The sequence below is a fragment of the Chaetodon auriga genome, chromosome 14 (assembly GCF_051107435.1).
Source record: "Chaetodon auriga isolate fChaAug3 chromosome 14, fChaAug3.hap1, whole genome shotgun sequence".
NCBI classification, from domain to species: Eukaryota; Metazoa; Chordata; class Actinopteri; order Chaetodontiformes; family Chaetodontidae; genus Chaetodon; species Chaetodon auriga.
Window position 1 is genome coordinate 25,248,583 of NC_135087.1, and position 17,528 is coordinate 25,266,110.

Sequence of the window (17,528 nt, forward strand, 5' to 3'; positions counted from 1 at the left end):
AATTTGCCATTGTGACAGACTATGTGTGTCTGGAGCTGATCTGGCAGCTGACTGAGAAAACACAGGGGGAACGACAGAGGGAACACCTTGAGCACCATATACTAAAGTCTACTGTAGTTGTTGTTGAGCATCACTGCTGGGCCAAGGCTGGATAACAGACTGATTTTGTTAATTATCTGCAATTAAATCAAAAAGTGGAAACTGAACCTGAGCACCGGCCAACCACAACAACATCTTCAGTATAAGGACAATGCAAGTTTTCCAGCTTTTTGCCTGGTTGTGCACCTGTAGCTGATGATGCACCAGCTATGACTTCTGCTGCCTCTGCACCTAATTCAGGTTTCTGAACTGAAGCTTCCTTAGGTGATACAAGGTTAAACATTGGCAATTCAGCCTCATTTAGATTAGTTAATTTTGGCATTAGTGGCTGCTATTTCAGTACGCAATTCCAACGTTTCCCTTCTTTTTCTTAACCTTTGTTCTTGTTTTTTAATGGCATGAATTTCTTGCAGCTTTAATGCTTGGGTTATTAAAGCTGCCCTCTCCACCTCCACATCAATGTGCAAGGATGAGGTAGATGAATTAGATGTGCTGGACTTAATTGATTGTGTATCAATATCAACATCACTCCAACCACAATTTGTATTCTCGCCCTCCTGAAGAGAAGATTCAGGTGGAAATTCTCTTGGCTGAGTGACAGTAGAGGAAACTTCAGGTAAGCTGAGATTGTTAGGGTTTTCTATGGCTGAAATCCACTATGTTACATTGGCAAGGAAAGCTACTATCTGTGCATGTTTAGGCTGATGCCAGTTTTCATTGTCTTCCTTTTTTGCTCCTCATCCAACACTTCAGAATAGGATGCATGCAAAGCTTTAAAATCATCCACAAACTCATTAAACTTGATCATGTTTCCTTTAACTTCATCAAAAAAAAAGTGCTTATCTTTTCCATGCTTTCCATGGACATTTTTCCTGCTCAGGATGAGCACAGAAGTGCCGTTGCCTCATTCATGTCATTAACAGGAGACGTATTCTGCCTCATCAGAAATTGACATTTTATTCAAAACTTAATTCTTTGTTTGGTTCAAAAAGTTCAGAAACACTTCTTAATATTTGCAATATCCACATTTCACATTCTTCAGCTCAGTTTCATTCATACTAGCTTGTGCCCATCACCACTCTCAAATGCTGAATGAAAATTATGCACCTGAGTCTGTCAACTCAAAAATCACCAGTGAAGTTTGTTTTCTTGATAATTCATATAATAGTGTTTCTTTGTTTAGGTCACCACACATCAAACTGACGTTTTCCTTTGTCTTTGGTCCATGAAAAACTCCAAAAGTCTTCCAGTGTCAATCCACAGCATGTCGTTGACAAACTGAAGTGGCAAAAACCTCAAAACTGTGTTTTTCCGTTAACCTCTCTGTCATTGTCCTCTTCTTTATGTTTTTACCACTTAGAGAGAGCGGGTGCAGTTTGTCAGACTTGCAGCCTTCTTCCAATAAAAATTCAAGGGGAGTTCACCATGACCACTTGATCAGACTTTATTTTAGAATAAAATAACTAAACACAAAAATGCTGTTGATCGCTTGTTTGTGTTTGAGTTTGAGTTTGAGTTTAATAACAGTGTCTGTTGTAGCCCACCTTCTCTCCACCATGCGCCACATGAACCAATTTATAGAATAGCGCCCTCACCACCTACCACCTTTGTATTTGATGACCTGGAATGAGACCATGGTTTAAACCTGGTATTTCTGCATATTTGCATATAAAGAGTAGGCTACACTAATATTATTAGTATTATACTCTTTGTAGAATTAGATTCCAGTGGTGGTGTTTTTGACTCATTATGATCCAATTTTTATTGTATTGTTAAGTCCAGTAGTCAAAATGTATTGAAAAAATAGATGTAATACTTAAGTTCACACCTTATTTTTGGCTTCAATCCATATTTCTTGGTGTTTAATCTCTCAAAATAAAATGTAATTGCAGTCAAAAAATGGTTTGCTCTCCTGCTTGCCATGCACAAAGGGAGGCCCACACCTGTATTAAAATGGCTGTCTGTCAGCAAGGTTGTGATTACTATTTCATCGTTTATGCCTTTATTGGATTAACCTGTGCCTACATTTATTCATGTTGACGAAACTGGGGAGTTATAGTTGTTGAAGAAAATTGATTTAATTTAAAAAAAGACTAACCCATTTAATTCCATGAGTCATTTTATTCAAATTGTTTGAGATTTTTAGTAATTTGTTTGTTTATTTTTTGCAGGGGATTAATGATGTCATAAAATATGATCACAGGCATTCAAAGTTTCATTTGAAAGACCCCATTAGAAACTTCAAATGAGCCTATTTTTACATCTGTAATGTGTAACATGTTACAATTCTTTCCTTGTTGACGCTTTACATATAGAAAGCATGCATCTGTGCATGTGTTCCCAGACATAATCTGGAAATGTACACAGCTGTTTAAAATTTGGTTAGCTGTGGTATTATACAAGGTACTTATATTTAGCAGTATTCTAGACTGATTCTTGACTGACTTGGATATGTGTTAACAGTGTGCTGTGGGAGCCCATGGGGGATGGCAAACGTGTGATTTCACTGGCTGATAACCATGCACTACTCTGGGACCTGCAGGAGAGCTCCACCTGGGCCACAGTAAGACACACGCACACACACACACATACACACATTCACACATAGTATAAACCACAGTACATACACAAATTTACACACAATATCACACAGTAGCTCATATAGAAGCTCATATCACTCATAACATGTGATATCATATCACTCAGCCACATCCTCTTGTGTTGTCAGATGCACACATCCATGCACACAGCTGAGTGTCCACTGTTGTTGTCATTCTGTCCTACACAGTGCTACTATGGCTGTCAAAATTGGCCAGAAATTATGTTCAACTATTTCTTATGGTTTAAATATTCCAGAATAAAACACATAGATTTGAACCATTTGATTATCTATTTTTTCACATTATGTCCATAAGAGGGCAAACCAAATCAAGGAAAGACACACTACTTGAATATTATTTCAACATTTTAAAAGATCTTCATACCTACACATTAGAAAATTAAACAAATAAATAAACAAACAAATAAATAATTTCCTGTTCTATGTTGTTGAATTATTTGTTCATATCAGCTTGACCCTACATTTTTCTACATGAAAGAAAACATGAAAGAAAAAAAAAAAAGTTTCCAATTGGAACCGGTCCATGTGTCCTGAAAGATGTCAATGTGCCAGTCAAATGGGAAAAATTCTGGTCAAGTATTATCTGTTTGTGGAACCTATTTTTCCCAGTTTTTGTGTCCAAGTGACTAATGGAGACAGTAATTTTTGAAACTAGTCCAGTATTGAGTGAGAACACTGCAACCAGCAACGGGCTGCAGTGTAATTCCTCCAGGTGTTTGCACACCAACAATGTATGTCCATTGAAAGTGTTTGTTTTTGCCACTGACAGGCTCCGATTGTTATTCTAGGTGTCTGACAACATTATGGAAAGGATCCCTACAGAGATAGACCTTTTTGTTTAAGAGCAAGATCCTTTTTGTTTAACCAGAAAGAGCTGCTATATTGCTCTCGCCAAAGCCACCAGACTCCATTTACAGAAACAGAAATTTTATCATCCCAAAACATACTTCATTCAAATACAAAATACTTTAGACTTTAGGCTGCTTCTTTATTGATCCCAATCTGGGAAATTGTTATACAAATAGCTCACCATAACTTTTTTGTTTCATGTTTCACATCTTTCACAATCAACACCAACTCTGATTGAAATAAACTCTTAACTCACCAAATCGGGAGAGGAGCAACAGAGAGGGTGGACATCAGAGAGGCAGTGGGGACATTTTCAAAGTCTGGGCAGGTTTCAAGCTGTGACCAATATTATTTTGGTCAAGGCTTTTCGACAGTGATAATAATAGACTTGTTTAATAAGAAAGAGAAAAGCAATTGACTGTATTTGTTTTTACAGTTCACGAGTGCGACTGGTGTCACACATTGTGTTTCACATGAAATGTAAGGAAACTGTAATATATGGCCAAACGTATGTGGACACCAGATCAATGTACCCATATATGATAGTTGAACATCTTTCTCATCTCAAAGCCATGGGCATTAGTATGCTATTTGTGTGTTTTCACCACATGACTAAATTTAGTGCAAAAAAACTTGATTACTGGGTGGATACATGAATGTCACTGGTTCAATAAATACAGTCACCGTGGCTGCTACAGCTTCATTTCAAAATATATGGAAATATTGGCCACCACAAGCATCAAGATCAAGTCAAAATAAAAGACAGACATTTCTGGTTGTTTAATAATAAAGCTAAAAGCCTGAGACAATGAGAGAGACAGGACAGAAATAAACCTTTATTTAATGATTTGTCATCTTTGTTATGATTAAAATCATAACTAAAAAACAAGAAAACAAGCTATTACTTTGCTTTGTTTTTTCATGTTTTTTAGTCTTTTATTGAACTAATTTGCCAAATCTTCAATTCTTCAGATGCAATAGAAATGTTGTTGGGATTGTTGGGTCTCTGTAGATAAAAGAGCTTGGCCTGTACCAGCTCTATATGGAAAGTGTCCTGAGACAACTTCTGTTGTGATTTGGCACTATACAAATAAAATTGAATTGAATTGAATTGAGCTCAGTCAGGTTGCACAGGTAGTCCAGCTCCTCCAGGATGGCACATCCATACGTCAAAGAGTCTGGAGACCCTGTGGTGAACGTTATGCTGTCTGTAACACCATCCAGCATGACCGTTTTGGCAGTGGGTCAGTGATGGTCAGGTCATAGCCACTGGTACCCTGGCTGCTGTTAGGTACCGGGATGGCACCATCCGTTGACTTATCAGGAGCATTGCCCAGATGTTGTCACGCTACTGAGTACATTATGAGTTGCTATGATGAAATTCATGCAAGTTGGAACCGCCTGTGATTTCAATTTTTTACTTTGATTTTCAGTTTGATTTTGAATTCTGCCCTCAGTGGGATGATGATTTTGGTTTCCACTCACTGTTGTTACATCATTTTGTTCTCAACAAATTATACAATGTACATCAGTAAAGATTTTCAACTTGAATAATTCGTTCATCATGATCCGATGTGTGATTCAAGTGTTCCCTTAATTTTTTGAGCATTGTATATAAACAATGCAATGATTTGCAAATTCTTTTCGACTTGTGGCATGCAAACATTTGGGTACTGTCAAAAGAGGTTGACATCCCTATGACAGGCCTTTTATCACCCAGTCCTATTATGGTAAATTAATATTCAATTCAATTTTATTTTATTTATATATGCCAAATCACATCAGAAGTTGTCTCAGGACACTTTCCATATACAGCTGGTACAGACCATACTTTTTATCTACAGAGACCCAACAATTCCCTCATGAGCAGGCACTTGGCAACAGTGGCAAAGAAAAACTTCCTTTTAACAGGCAGATACCTCAGACAGAACCAGGCTCTGGGTGGGCAGCCCTCTGCCTCGACCGGTTGGGTTAGAGAGAGAGCGTGAGAGAGAGAAAGAGACAGAAATGCAATCACAGTAACAGTGACAGTTCTAATAATAGACTCTTAACTATACGTACTATATATAGCATAGTGTATACAAATATGATGTATTTATGTATGTGATATATGTACGTAATGGGAACAGATAGTATATGTACGTAATACAGCACTATGAATGTAATAATAATGAAAGTGTGACTAATAGTAGTAGCAGTTGCAGATGTCAGGCAGGGTCATGGCAGGAGAGCTATAATTCACAATCCAGGTTCGGCCTCTATCCATGGGAACCTGCGAGACAACAGTTACTAAGTTAGTAACATGCCTTGGTAGGACATGGAAGCGTGCAAATGGAGAGGGAGAGAAAGACAGAGTATCTCAGTGTATCTTTGGAAGTCCCCCAACAGTCTAATCCTATAGCAGCATTACTACTGGCCTGTCCAAGGTAAGACTGAGCCAGCCCTGACAATAAGCTTTATCAAAAAGGTAAGTTTTAAGGCTACTCTTAAATGTAGAGATGGTGTCTGCCTCCCGGACAAAGACTGGAAGGTGGTTCCACAGGAGAGGAGCTTGATAGCTAAATGCTCTGGCTCCCATTCTGCTTTTGGAGACTTTAGGAACCATACGTAAGCCTACATTCTGGGAACGCTGTGTTCTAGTGGGGTAATAAGGTACTATGAGCTCTTTTTTTGAACACTTTATTTATGAAGTTTTTTTTAAGTTTAAACCACATATAAAAACACAGACAATATACAACAAAACAAGCAGAAGAGATCACAACAAAATGAAACAAACTGCAAGCCCAAAGAAATATAAACATGTAAAAATTACAATTATGCATATCTGTCCAGAAACTGAATCAAAGTTACAGAGATAGATTTTGAAATCTGAGTCCAAAGAGCCAGGACCAGGTGAAGTCAAGGAAACCAGAGGCCCGGCTGTGCAAAGCACAGTATAGTCAGTACAAAACCAAATGAGACAGAATAAAAGTGTCCAGTGTAATTAGACTGGAGGATGATGTCTGTCACTTCTAATATACTCAATAAAGGGTCCCCAGACTTTTTTGTGATGAGTGTCTGACAGAGTATTTCGGACTTACTCCAGATAAATACAGGAAACCATATTGTTCAACCATTTTTTAAAACAGGGAGAGGAAACTGATTTCCAATCTCTAAGGATAGCTCGTTTTGCTTGTTGACTATATATAACACTGAACAAGTGGTTAATGTTGTCCCAAAAATTCCGAACCTTAGGGCAGGACCAAAAAAGGTGACCCAGAGTCCTGTCATCTGACTTGCATTAATCACAGGTAGCAGAAACAGAGGGAAATGTCCTGTTCAGTTTGGTCTTGGAGAAATGTAACCGGTGAATGTCTTAAAACTGAATAAGTTGACGTCTGACATTGATAGAGCAAGATTTGATCCTATTCAAACCCTGGGCCCCCAGCACATCTGAAATCTCATCATTGGTGTCTGCTACCCAGGCTTCTTTAATATGGAGAGAATGGGCTGCCAAACTAAAAAGATTAACAAATTGAGAGATCAAGCATTTGGAGGTGGGAGGTTTGGACATTAACTCATAAAAGATATGTTGCTCAGGCAAAGTTTCAAAGTGAGGGATCGACTGCCTAGCAAAGTTTCTGACTTGCAAGTATAGAAAAAAATGACTGGAAGGGAGACCAAATTTTACCTGCAACTAAGCGAAAGATGCAAAGTGGTCATTGATGTAAAGATCTTTGATGGCGGTCAGGCCTTTATCGGACCACTGTACAAAAGCAGCATTAATTGTGCCTGTTTTAAATCAAGGATTCTGACAAATAGGAGCTTAGGTAGACAATCCAGGGAGATTCAGCACGGTCTTAATCTGTTTCAAAATCTTAAATGTGTTACGCATAGCAAAATCATCCTTAAAACAGCAAAAAGGTAGATTTAATTTAGAGAATAGAATGGCCGCTAAAGATGCACCTGCATGCACTGAAGCTACCCAAGTCTCAATTACAGGCCAACTGGGACAGAGGGAACCTCTCTGCTCAGCCACAGCTGCAGAATGTCTCCAAAAAAACCAATGCTCTGGCATTACAGGCCCAATAATAATGACGAAAAACAGGGAGACCAAGACCACCCTCAGCTGTGGGTTTGTGTAGGTGTGCCTTAGAGATACGAGAAGGCTTGCCAGCCCAGATAAAAGGAATAATGATGGAATCTATCAACTTTAAGAAAGAGGCTGTGAGATATATGGGTATGTTTTGGAAAAGGTACATACACAAGTTTCCATTTGTCTGTCATAATTTTGGGTTTACCGATCAGGTCAGAGTGATTCAACTTAAAAACAACCTTTGGATTCCTGGTGATGTTGATCCCAAGATACACAAAGTACTCACTAGAGACTTTAAATGGTAAGTTATTGAGAAAGGCAAAGTCGAGCTCATCAGACAGAGGCATGAACAGACTTTTTTCCCAATTAATGGTAAAACCAGAGAGCTGTCCAAAATTCTTTCTAAGAATTAAAAGTGGAGTGAGGGACACCTGACAAAGTCAAGATCACGTCATCTGCGTACAAACCAATGGCACTATCAGATGCTCCACGCCCGATGCCGGTAATCTGAGGACAAGATCTAATGGAGATGGCCAAGGGCAAAGAGCAAAGGGGAGAGGCTGCATCCCTGTCTAGTTCCGTGATGCAATAAGAAAGGAGAAGATCTGTCATGGTTAGTCAAAAGCATGGACTTGGGGCAAGCCTAAAGCATTTTTAAAAGAGTCGTGAATTTATCACCAAAACTGAACTTTTTGAGTGTCGCGAACATGTATCTCCATTCAATTTGGTCAAACGCTTGCTTGGCATCTAATGAAATAACCACAGAATGCAATAGATTAACATAATATTTAGCAAACGGAGAGTATTGGAGAAGGAGAATCTATCTGGAATAAAGCCTGTCTGATCAGGGTGGATTAATGTACCAACATGTTTGCTTAATTGGTTAGTCATAACTTTTGCAACAATCTTTTGGTCGCTGTTTAAGAGGCTTAAAGGGCGATAAGACGCAACATTAGTACTGTCCCTGTCTTTTTTCAAGGGAAGGCAAATATGAGCATCATACGCACTATTGAGAAAAATTCCATCTTTCACAGAGCAATTTATCATCCGAAGAAGAAGAGGGGCAATTGCATCTATATGTTTTTTATAGAATTCTATTCCAAAGCCATCGCGGCCACAAAATTTACTGTTGGGAAAGGAGCGAATGGCAGTTTTTATTTCCTCTAGTGTGAGGTCGGAATCTAAATCTAACTTAGCAGCTTCATTAAGAGTTGGAATGTTCAAAGAGTTGAGGTCGGAGTCAGTGGCTTTAGATTTAGAGGTATACAACTGACTGAAAAAATTTAAAATTTTTCATTAATCAGTTTGGGATCAGTTATCAATTGTCCAGTGGCAGAGGAAATTTGTGTATTGCCCTGTCAGCCTGTACGCCTTTTAACTGCCTAGCAAGTAATTTGTCAGGCTTATCTCCTAGCTTGAAATGCTTTTACTTTCACTATATTTCAAATATAATTTCCAACCTGTTCTCCCAACATCTGATTGTACTCATACTTTATCTTCAGGATGGCGTTAAGGGTGTCTTCATCATTTGTATCGCGATAAGTGTCCTCCAACACTGCTAACTCAGCCTCAATAGCTGCAAAACGCCTCAGCCTGGACCTTTTAATGGACGATTTATATGAGATGATATGACCCTGTAGTACTACCTCAAATGACTCCCATAAAACTCAGTCAGAAACTGCCCCATTCCTTCGATAAAAAGCAGAAAATCTGAAATCGTAGCAGAAATATAGTCATGAAATGCTTTATCTGAGTTCAGAGAGGGATTAAATTTCCAGTTGCATGAAGGTGTATGGAGGTTTGAAATGAAAGCCAAGAAGCGCCGGTATCTGTCGCGAGACAAACTCAGTTGGGTGACCGTTTTCTTGTCCCTCTTTCATGTCCACAAGCCTACGAGAGCGACCCTCCAAATCATTCACTTTAGCTTTGAGGAGCCTGTTAGCCACCGTTAAATCTTTGCATGTCGCCTCCAACACTGTGATGCAGCTATCAGCGGCCGAGAGAGCCTCATCCATGATGTTCAGGCAGTGCTCAGCTTCAGGGTGTTCTTTTTGGAGGGTAGATAGGCATGCTATGATTGAGTCAAGGCACCCCTCCATTGACTTCTTCAAGTCATCCACAAGCATGCAAATCTTGGCAAGCTCAATGCCATGGCTAGCGATAGCAGCTAATACAGCATTGGTGTTAGCAGCAGTCGGGCTCGCCTGAGATGTCATCTTTATGCCTTTGTCTTTCTTAGGCATGTCGTAAAAACAAAATACAGTGAATTACGATGTAGGACGGCGACAGGGCAGCGAAAGATAAACATTCAGGTGCAATTGTTTATGGAAATGGAGGTAGCAACACAGAGCTCCAACAAAACATGTCTACTCCATTACAGTGCACGAGCGCCCCCGGTACTATGAGCTCTTTAAGATAAGATGGTGCCTGATCATTTATGGCTTTGTAAGTAAGGAGAGGGATTTTAAATTCTGATTTTACAGGGAGCCAGTGCAGAGTGGCTAATATCGGAGAAATTTGATCTCTCTTCCTTGTTTTGGTCAGAACACATGCTGCAGCATTCTGGAGCAACTGGAGAATATTCAGCAATGATTTGGGGCAGCCTGATAGTAAGGACTTGCAATAATCCAACCTTGTAGTTACAAATGCATGGACTAGTTTTTCTGCATCGTTTTGAGACAGGGTGTGCCTGCAATGTTACGTAGATGAAAAAAGACAGTCCTTGAAATTAGTTTTACATTGGAGTGAAAGGACGTGTCCTGATCAATGATAAGTCCCAGATTCTTTGCAGTGTTTCTGGAGGCCAGCACAATGCCATCCAAAACTGCTATATCACCAGAAAGTGAGTTTCTATGTTGTTTAGGGCCTAGTACTATAACTTTAGTTTAGCAACAGAAAATTGCAGGTTATCCAGCTCTTTAAGTCAGGGATTTTGTAGGATTGTAGTCAGGTGTATGATCAACCAATTATACCAAACAGGTGCTAATGATCAATTTCACATGTAGGTTGAAACACAGTCATTAACTGAAACAGAAACAGCTGTATGTAGGAGGCTTAAAACTGGGTGAGGAATGGCCAAACTCTGCTGACAAGGTGAGGTGGTAGAACACAGTTTCATGTCACAGGTCATACACCATTGCAAAACTCAGCACAGGTAGTTATACTGCATCAGCAACGTCTCTCCCAGACAAAGATTTCAAAGCAGACTGAGGTTTCAGGATGTGCTGTTCAAGCTCTTTTGAAGAAGCACAAAGAAACGGGCAACACTGAGGATCATAGAGGCAGTGATTGACCAAGGAAACTTAGTGCAGCAGATGAAAAACACATCAAGCTTATTTCCCCTCGAAATCGGAAGATGTCCAGCAGTGCCATCAGCTCAGAACTGGCAGAAACTCAGTGGGACCCAGGTACACCCATCTACTGTCCGGAGAAGTTGTCTTCATGGAAGAGTTGCAGCCAAAAGTCATACCTCCAACATGGAAACAAGGCCAAGTGACTCAACTATGCACGAAAACATAGGAACTGGGGTGCAGAAAAATGGCAGCAGGTGCTCTTGACTGATGAGTCAACATTTGAAATATTTGGCTGTAGCAGAGGGCAGTTTGTTCACCGAAGGGCTGGAGAGTGGTACAATAGTGAGTGTCTGCAGGCAACAGTGAAGCATGTTGGGGGTTCCCTTAGTTTTCCAAGATGTTTGGAAGAACCTACAGGCCGAGTTCCTTCATAATCTGTGTGCAAGTGTACCTAGAGGAATTGATGCTGTTTTGAAGGCAAAGAGTGGTCAAATATTGATTTGATTTAGATTTCTCTTCTTTTCATTCACTGGATTTTGTTTATTGATGAAAATAAACTATCTACAGTTACATTTTTGAAAGCATTCTTAGTATACAGCATTTTTTCAAACTTGCCTAAACCCCTGGATCAAGAGTATGCTTTTCATTACAGCTACTTTAAAGGACTGTGGTATGTAGTCTGTTGATAAAGACAGAATAAAGTCTAATAAAGAAGAGCCAATTAAGGCTAAACCTTATATAAGCAGCTTAGTTTGGATTGGGTCTAAAATACAGGTTGACAATTTTGATGACGAAATTATTGAAATTCGTTGGTGAAGGTTGACAGGTGAAAAATTGTCTAAAAATATGTCAAGTTTAGTAACAATTTACTACTGAGGGCTAAAGTAATACATGGTACACTGAAATCATGGCTGACAGTGGCACGGTGGCAACACTGTCGCCTCACAGCAAGAAGGTCCCGGGTTCGAATCTCGCTGCGGGCACCGGGTGTGTCCTCCACCATGCCTTCGGTGCCTGCTGCTCGAGGAGGGCCTTTCTGTGTGGAGTTTGCATGTTCACCTGGGGTATCCTCCGTAAAAATATACCCCCACTAGAAACAAGATCACCACCTGACCAATGGTGACGCCGAAGATGGGTCCCCGGGCGCCGGTCTGGCTGCCCACCGCTCCTGGTCTGCCACGGAGGAGGGGTCGTCCCAAATTTCACCTTGTGTGCCGTGCTCACATGTGTGTGACAAATAAAGGGGAATGTCTCCCCCCGATTCTTCTTCTTCTCTTCAGCCTGCCTACAGTGCTGAAGAGAAACCTGGGATTGTTCCTATTTTCCTCTATTGGAGAGGATTGGAGAGGATTAATAGGCCGCCCTAGCACTGTGGGGGGCTTTCTTGTATGTCTTAAGCCTGGTTTAGGCTTCTGCGTCGCGTCAACGCCGTACCTACGCCGTCGACGCAGACCCCTACGCGGACCCTACGCCGTAGCCTGACGCGCACCTCCAAAAAATCCTGACTACGCGTCGCGTCGACGCGTAGTGACGTGAACGTCGAGGACTGTGATTGGTCCGTTCAGAACGTAATTTTCGGTTCAGTCGCAGCCCTATGGTCGCAGCACAACAACACCGCCATTTTCAAAGTTTCTGTGGTGAGAGCTACAAGAAAAACTGGACCAAGCCGAAGAAAGAATTATCGAGGAGGTACGCAAGTACGACCACCTCTACAACTCCTCTTCGCGGCAGCAAGAGCCCCCCCAAACCATACAAAGACACAGCCGCACCCCCCTAGCGGCTTGGCGGTGAATTGCGGAGCAACGCGTTCCCTCAACGCAGAACTACGAATGCTCAGTGACGGCGTAGGGTGTACGCCGTAGGTACGGCGTCGCCGCGACGCCGAAGCCTAAACCAAGCTTTAAGACTGACTTGCCAGGCAAAACGAAATTCTTCCAAATTGATGGAACGCCATTTCCTTTCTACTTTTCGTGAGGTTTGTTTGAGGTTGGGGGGTATGCCATAGAGCTAACCTCCCGTGTTTTTTGTCTTCTTTGTTTTACGGGCAGAAGAGTCAAGTGTCATAGGAAATGAACCTGTAGCACTATCAACCGGGTAGTTAATTTGGGAGGGACGTAGCATTAAATTAAATGCTGTAGGGATCATATCCTTTAATTTAGCTACAGCACTACCAGGCAGGAATCTGGTGTAGGAATTTTTGCCTACTGGCAGGTAGTCTGGTAATATGAATCCAATAGTTATTAGATGATGGCCTCTTCAATTCCAATGCCATATGTCAGAACAAGGTCGAGAGTATGATTAAAAACAGTGAGTAGGTTTGTGTACATTCTGACAGAAGCCAACTGAGTCTAATAATGAGATAAACGCAGTACTAAGTCTGTCATTATCAGACTGTCATTATCAACATGTACACTTACTATTACTTTATCTGTTTTAAGGACTAAACCTGATAGAAACTCAGAGAACTCAGATATAGATTTGGAATAAGGACCAGGACACATGAGCTTTTGTCATATTGTAAGTTATAATGATGAGTGAATTAAAGGTACTGTGCTACCAAATGATGTAATGAAATCATAGGAATAAGAGTGATAGAATCAAACACAAGGTTTTGTAAGCTGAGCTAAGTTAATGAAAAACTAAGCAACAATCAAATGAGGAGGTCACATACACACCTAAATGATGAAGTCACGTAGACTGTGACTAGTGGGCTGTACCAAACCATGCCAGGGGCCAAAAGCTTCATGGGAAATAACCAAAAAAGGACATTCACACATAAATATTGCACATGCAATCTAGCTGTTTGGTGTACAGAAGGACATGTGCAATAGGCAGGAGGGATTAAGAGAGAAGGGTATAAAATATCCAAAAAGGAGAGAACAGTTCTTCCTCCTCAAGCCATCTCTTCAACCTCAAGCCAACTCAAGAGAAGGAGTATGTGAGAAGCCTAACATCGCAAAGGAGGACTTTGAAAAATCTATAGTCAACTCAAGAGGACAGAGCACAGGAGGAATAACCATTTTTTTCTGACTGTGGATTATAAAATAGAGTTTCAGTCCTTCTTCACTCACTCAGCTACAAGGATGGGACTTTTGAAGGAACTTAATGACTTGGGATGGAATCGTGGGTTTTGTATAGTTTCCACACTTCTGCAGGAAGAGACAGGTTCTTCTGGCCAGATAATCAGTCTCTCTCCCTCTATCAATTAAATGATTAATTATTTAGCTCCAGCTTTTTATTAAAGTTATATGTTTTAATTGTTGATTTTTCCTCTAATTGATTGTTCTACCAATTGATTTTCATTTATTATTCACCTAGAGATTAAAATCAGATTATGCTGATTGATTGCCCTTCTTTAATATATATATGCCAAGGAGGCAGGAATTGACCATGTGTTGGTGAATCCAAATACTAAAGCAACTTGTCGTAATAAGGATCATCAACGTCTTATTGAATGCCTGCAAGCGTATAAGGAGAGAAACCAGCAGCTTTAGGATGAAAGATGGGACAGTAGGAGTGTCAGGCCTCAGGTCACTGGGGGGAAAAGAAGGAGAAGCAAATAACAATGTAAATGAGGACTTCCCTCTGCATCAGAGGGCGAGAAGGCGGACTCAGACAATAGTGCCCCCGATTAAGATTCACATTACGAGCATCTCTCCCAGCTTGGTAAACTTCGGAATTCACTGACCCCTGCAGTCAGGCAGCTTGTAAGTAGGCTGGAAGGGCCAAGCTGGAGGCTCCCATGAAGAAGGACATGCCGTTGTAACTAGTGGAGCCCATTTTCCACACTATGCCAAAATACACCTGCCAATTGGAGACTACCAGGGGACTGAAGGACTTCAGGAATACCAAGGCAAGATGTTGCTGACATTGGAGAAAGGCCTACATAAGGGCAATGAGATGAGGTACAGATGAGTCGTGATGTGCGCCGATGGACCTCAATCTAACAACTTGCAGTGGGAAGAGCTGAAAAAAGCAGTTATGAAGCTGTACTTAAAAGCACCGTCTGGGGGGCTCAATTGAAGTAATTGTAGTAATCACCTCCCCAGAACAAGACCAAGAACACGGGCAAAGTGTCCTGAATGCCACACAGTGGTGAGAGACCTACCAGCAAAGATAAAATCTGAACCACAGAGGTCATAACTTGTGAAAGTTGAAGGAGAATCAGAGCTAGAGAGACTTGCACCCCAAATTAAGACAGCTCCATCAGTTGGAGCAGCCTTCAGGGTTAGCACAGGATGCCCAGAGGAACAGCAGACCTCCAGGCAAAGACCTTCATCCTCATCATCTCACTCCAGGGGGCAAGCAAATCCCCTGGAGGATTGCTGTCCTGTGGAACCCTAGTCCTGGAACACAGAGGAGGATCTGGGGGCAAGCTATCTACCAGATCCAGATCAATCAAAACTCAGCCTGTTAAGATCAGAAGTCAGTGAAAGGGCACCACTACAGTCGGCTGAAAAGTTGACGTTGAGGCAGACTGAATCAGCGACTCTGATGGAAAAGATGCCAATGCAGACAATGACGACGTTGCCTGCTTTCAGTGGCAGCCCATACGGAAACAGGGCACAGAGACCTGAGATTGAGGCAATGCAGAGGTGAGAAAGAGGCCCTGGAGATATTCAACATATGGTATGGTAACAGTGAGCAACGAAAAAGGGGAACTGGTGACCTTATGGAGTTACACCTTGTCATTGGTGGAAAAGAAATATCCAATAGAGGACAATGAACTACTGATCCTGGGCAGGTATTGGAGTGCCCTGAAAGAGCTAGCTCGAGGCCAAGTAATCAAGGTCATCACCTAGAGCCAAGTTCACAAGTTTCTCAGAAAAGGAATGGTGGAAAGCACCAAGGCAATGAACACAAGATGGGGAAGATGGGAAGACATCCTGCTAGACCCCGACCTCGAGACTGGCCCAGTACAACCCCCTAACAAGAGACTGCAGAAGTCAGACCAGACAGAGGGAAAACCATATGAATGGATCTTGTACGTGACAGATCAAGAAAGGATGAGACAACACGGCCTCATTCTCAAGAATGCTTCAGACAGAAAGGCAGAGCAGGCAGAAGTGAGAGCAGTGTTAGAGGGACAGCTAGAATTGACAAAACGAGAGCCAGGATAATATGCAGTTATTATTGATCTCAAGTTCTCAAATAAGACAATGGAAAAAAATAGCTGAATTGAGGCTAAATATGTACCTGGACGTGGTGCATCAGAAAGCACATGCCAAGGAAGGAATGTACTGGCAAGGAAATGATGAAGTGGAGCACTATGTGCAACAGAAGAAAATCGTCTATGTCAGGATTGAGAAACGGGACAAGACACCCAAAGGAAGGGAAGTCCCAAAAGAGTCCGTGGAGGAAGTGGTGCAGGTCATACATGAAGCACTTGGCCATGCTGGCACCTTATCCACAGGGAAGGAAATGGAGAAGCAGTAGCTTTGGATCCCAGAGATCCAGATTCACCATGTACTCAAAGACTGTGAAGTATGTGGTCAGTACAACGCAGTGAGGAGAGGTCAAAGGGTGGATGGTCTCACCATCAAAAGCACTGTTCTCTGTGGATTTTTATGCATGGATGTACAATACAGTGCAAAGGTTTTACAGAGGTATAAAAAATGCTATAAACTAAGAATGCTTTCAAAATGTAAGTGTTGATAGTTTATTATCATCAAATAACAAAAAGCAGTGAATAAACAGAAGAGAAATCTAAATCAAATCAGTATTTGGTGTGACCACCCTTTGCCTTCAAAACAGCATCAATTCCTCTAGGTACACAGTTTTTGAAGGATCTCAGTCTATAGGTTCTTCTAAGCATCTTGGAAAACTAACCACAGGTCTTCTGTGGATGTAGGCATCCTCAAATCCTTTTCTCTCTTCATGTAATCCCAGACAGACTCGATGATGCTGAGATCAGGGCTTTATGGGGGCCATACCATCACTTCCAGGACTTCTTGTTCTTCTTTACGCTGAAGATAGTTCTTAATGACATAGGCTGTTTGTTTGAGGTCGTTGTCCTGCTGCAGAATAAATTTGGGGCCAATCATACGCCTACCTGATGGTATTGCATGGTGGATAAGTATCTGCCTGTATTTCTCGGCATTGAGGGCATCATTAATGCTGACCAAATCTCCAAATCCATTTGCAGAAATGCAGCCCCAAACTTGCAAGGAACCCCCACCATACTTCACTGTTGCCTGCAGACACTCACTATTGTACCGCTCTCCAGCCCTTCGGTGAACAAACTGCCTTCTGCTACAGCCAAATATTTCAAATGTTGACTCATCAGTCAAGAGCACCTGCTGCCATTTTTCTGCACCCCAGTTCCTATGTTTTCGTACATAGTTGAGTCACTTGGCCTTGTTTCCATGTTGGAGGTATGACTTTTGGCTGCAACTCTTCCATGAAGACAACTTCTTCGGACAGTAGATGGGTGTACCTGGGTCCCACTGAGTTTCTACCAGTTCTGAGCTGATGGCACTGCTGGACATCTTCCGATTTCGAGGGGAAATAAGCTTGATGTGTTTTTCATCTGCTGCACTAAGTTTCCTTGGTCAATCACTGCCTCTATGATCCTCAGTGTTGCCCGTTTCTT

The 17,528-nt window shown here is 41.4% G+C and overlaps 1 protein-coding gene across 1 annotated transcript in view; it reads left to right on the forward strand.

The window, feature by feature from the left end:
* eipr1 (EARP complex and GARP complex interacting protein 1) overlaps positions 1-17,528 on the forward strand; it is a 140,991-nt gene that overhangs the window by 60,362 nt on the left and 63,101 nt on the right. The window contains exon 5 of the mRNA XM_076748096.1: positions 2,563-2,662. Coding sequence (XP_076604211.1) covers positions 2,563-2,662 — 100 coding nt within the window. The remainder of the gene's footprint in view (positions 1-2,562; positions 2,663-17,528) is intronic.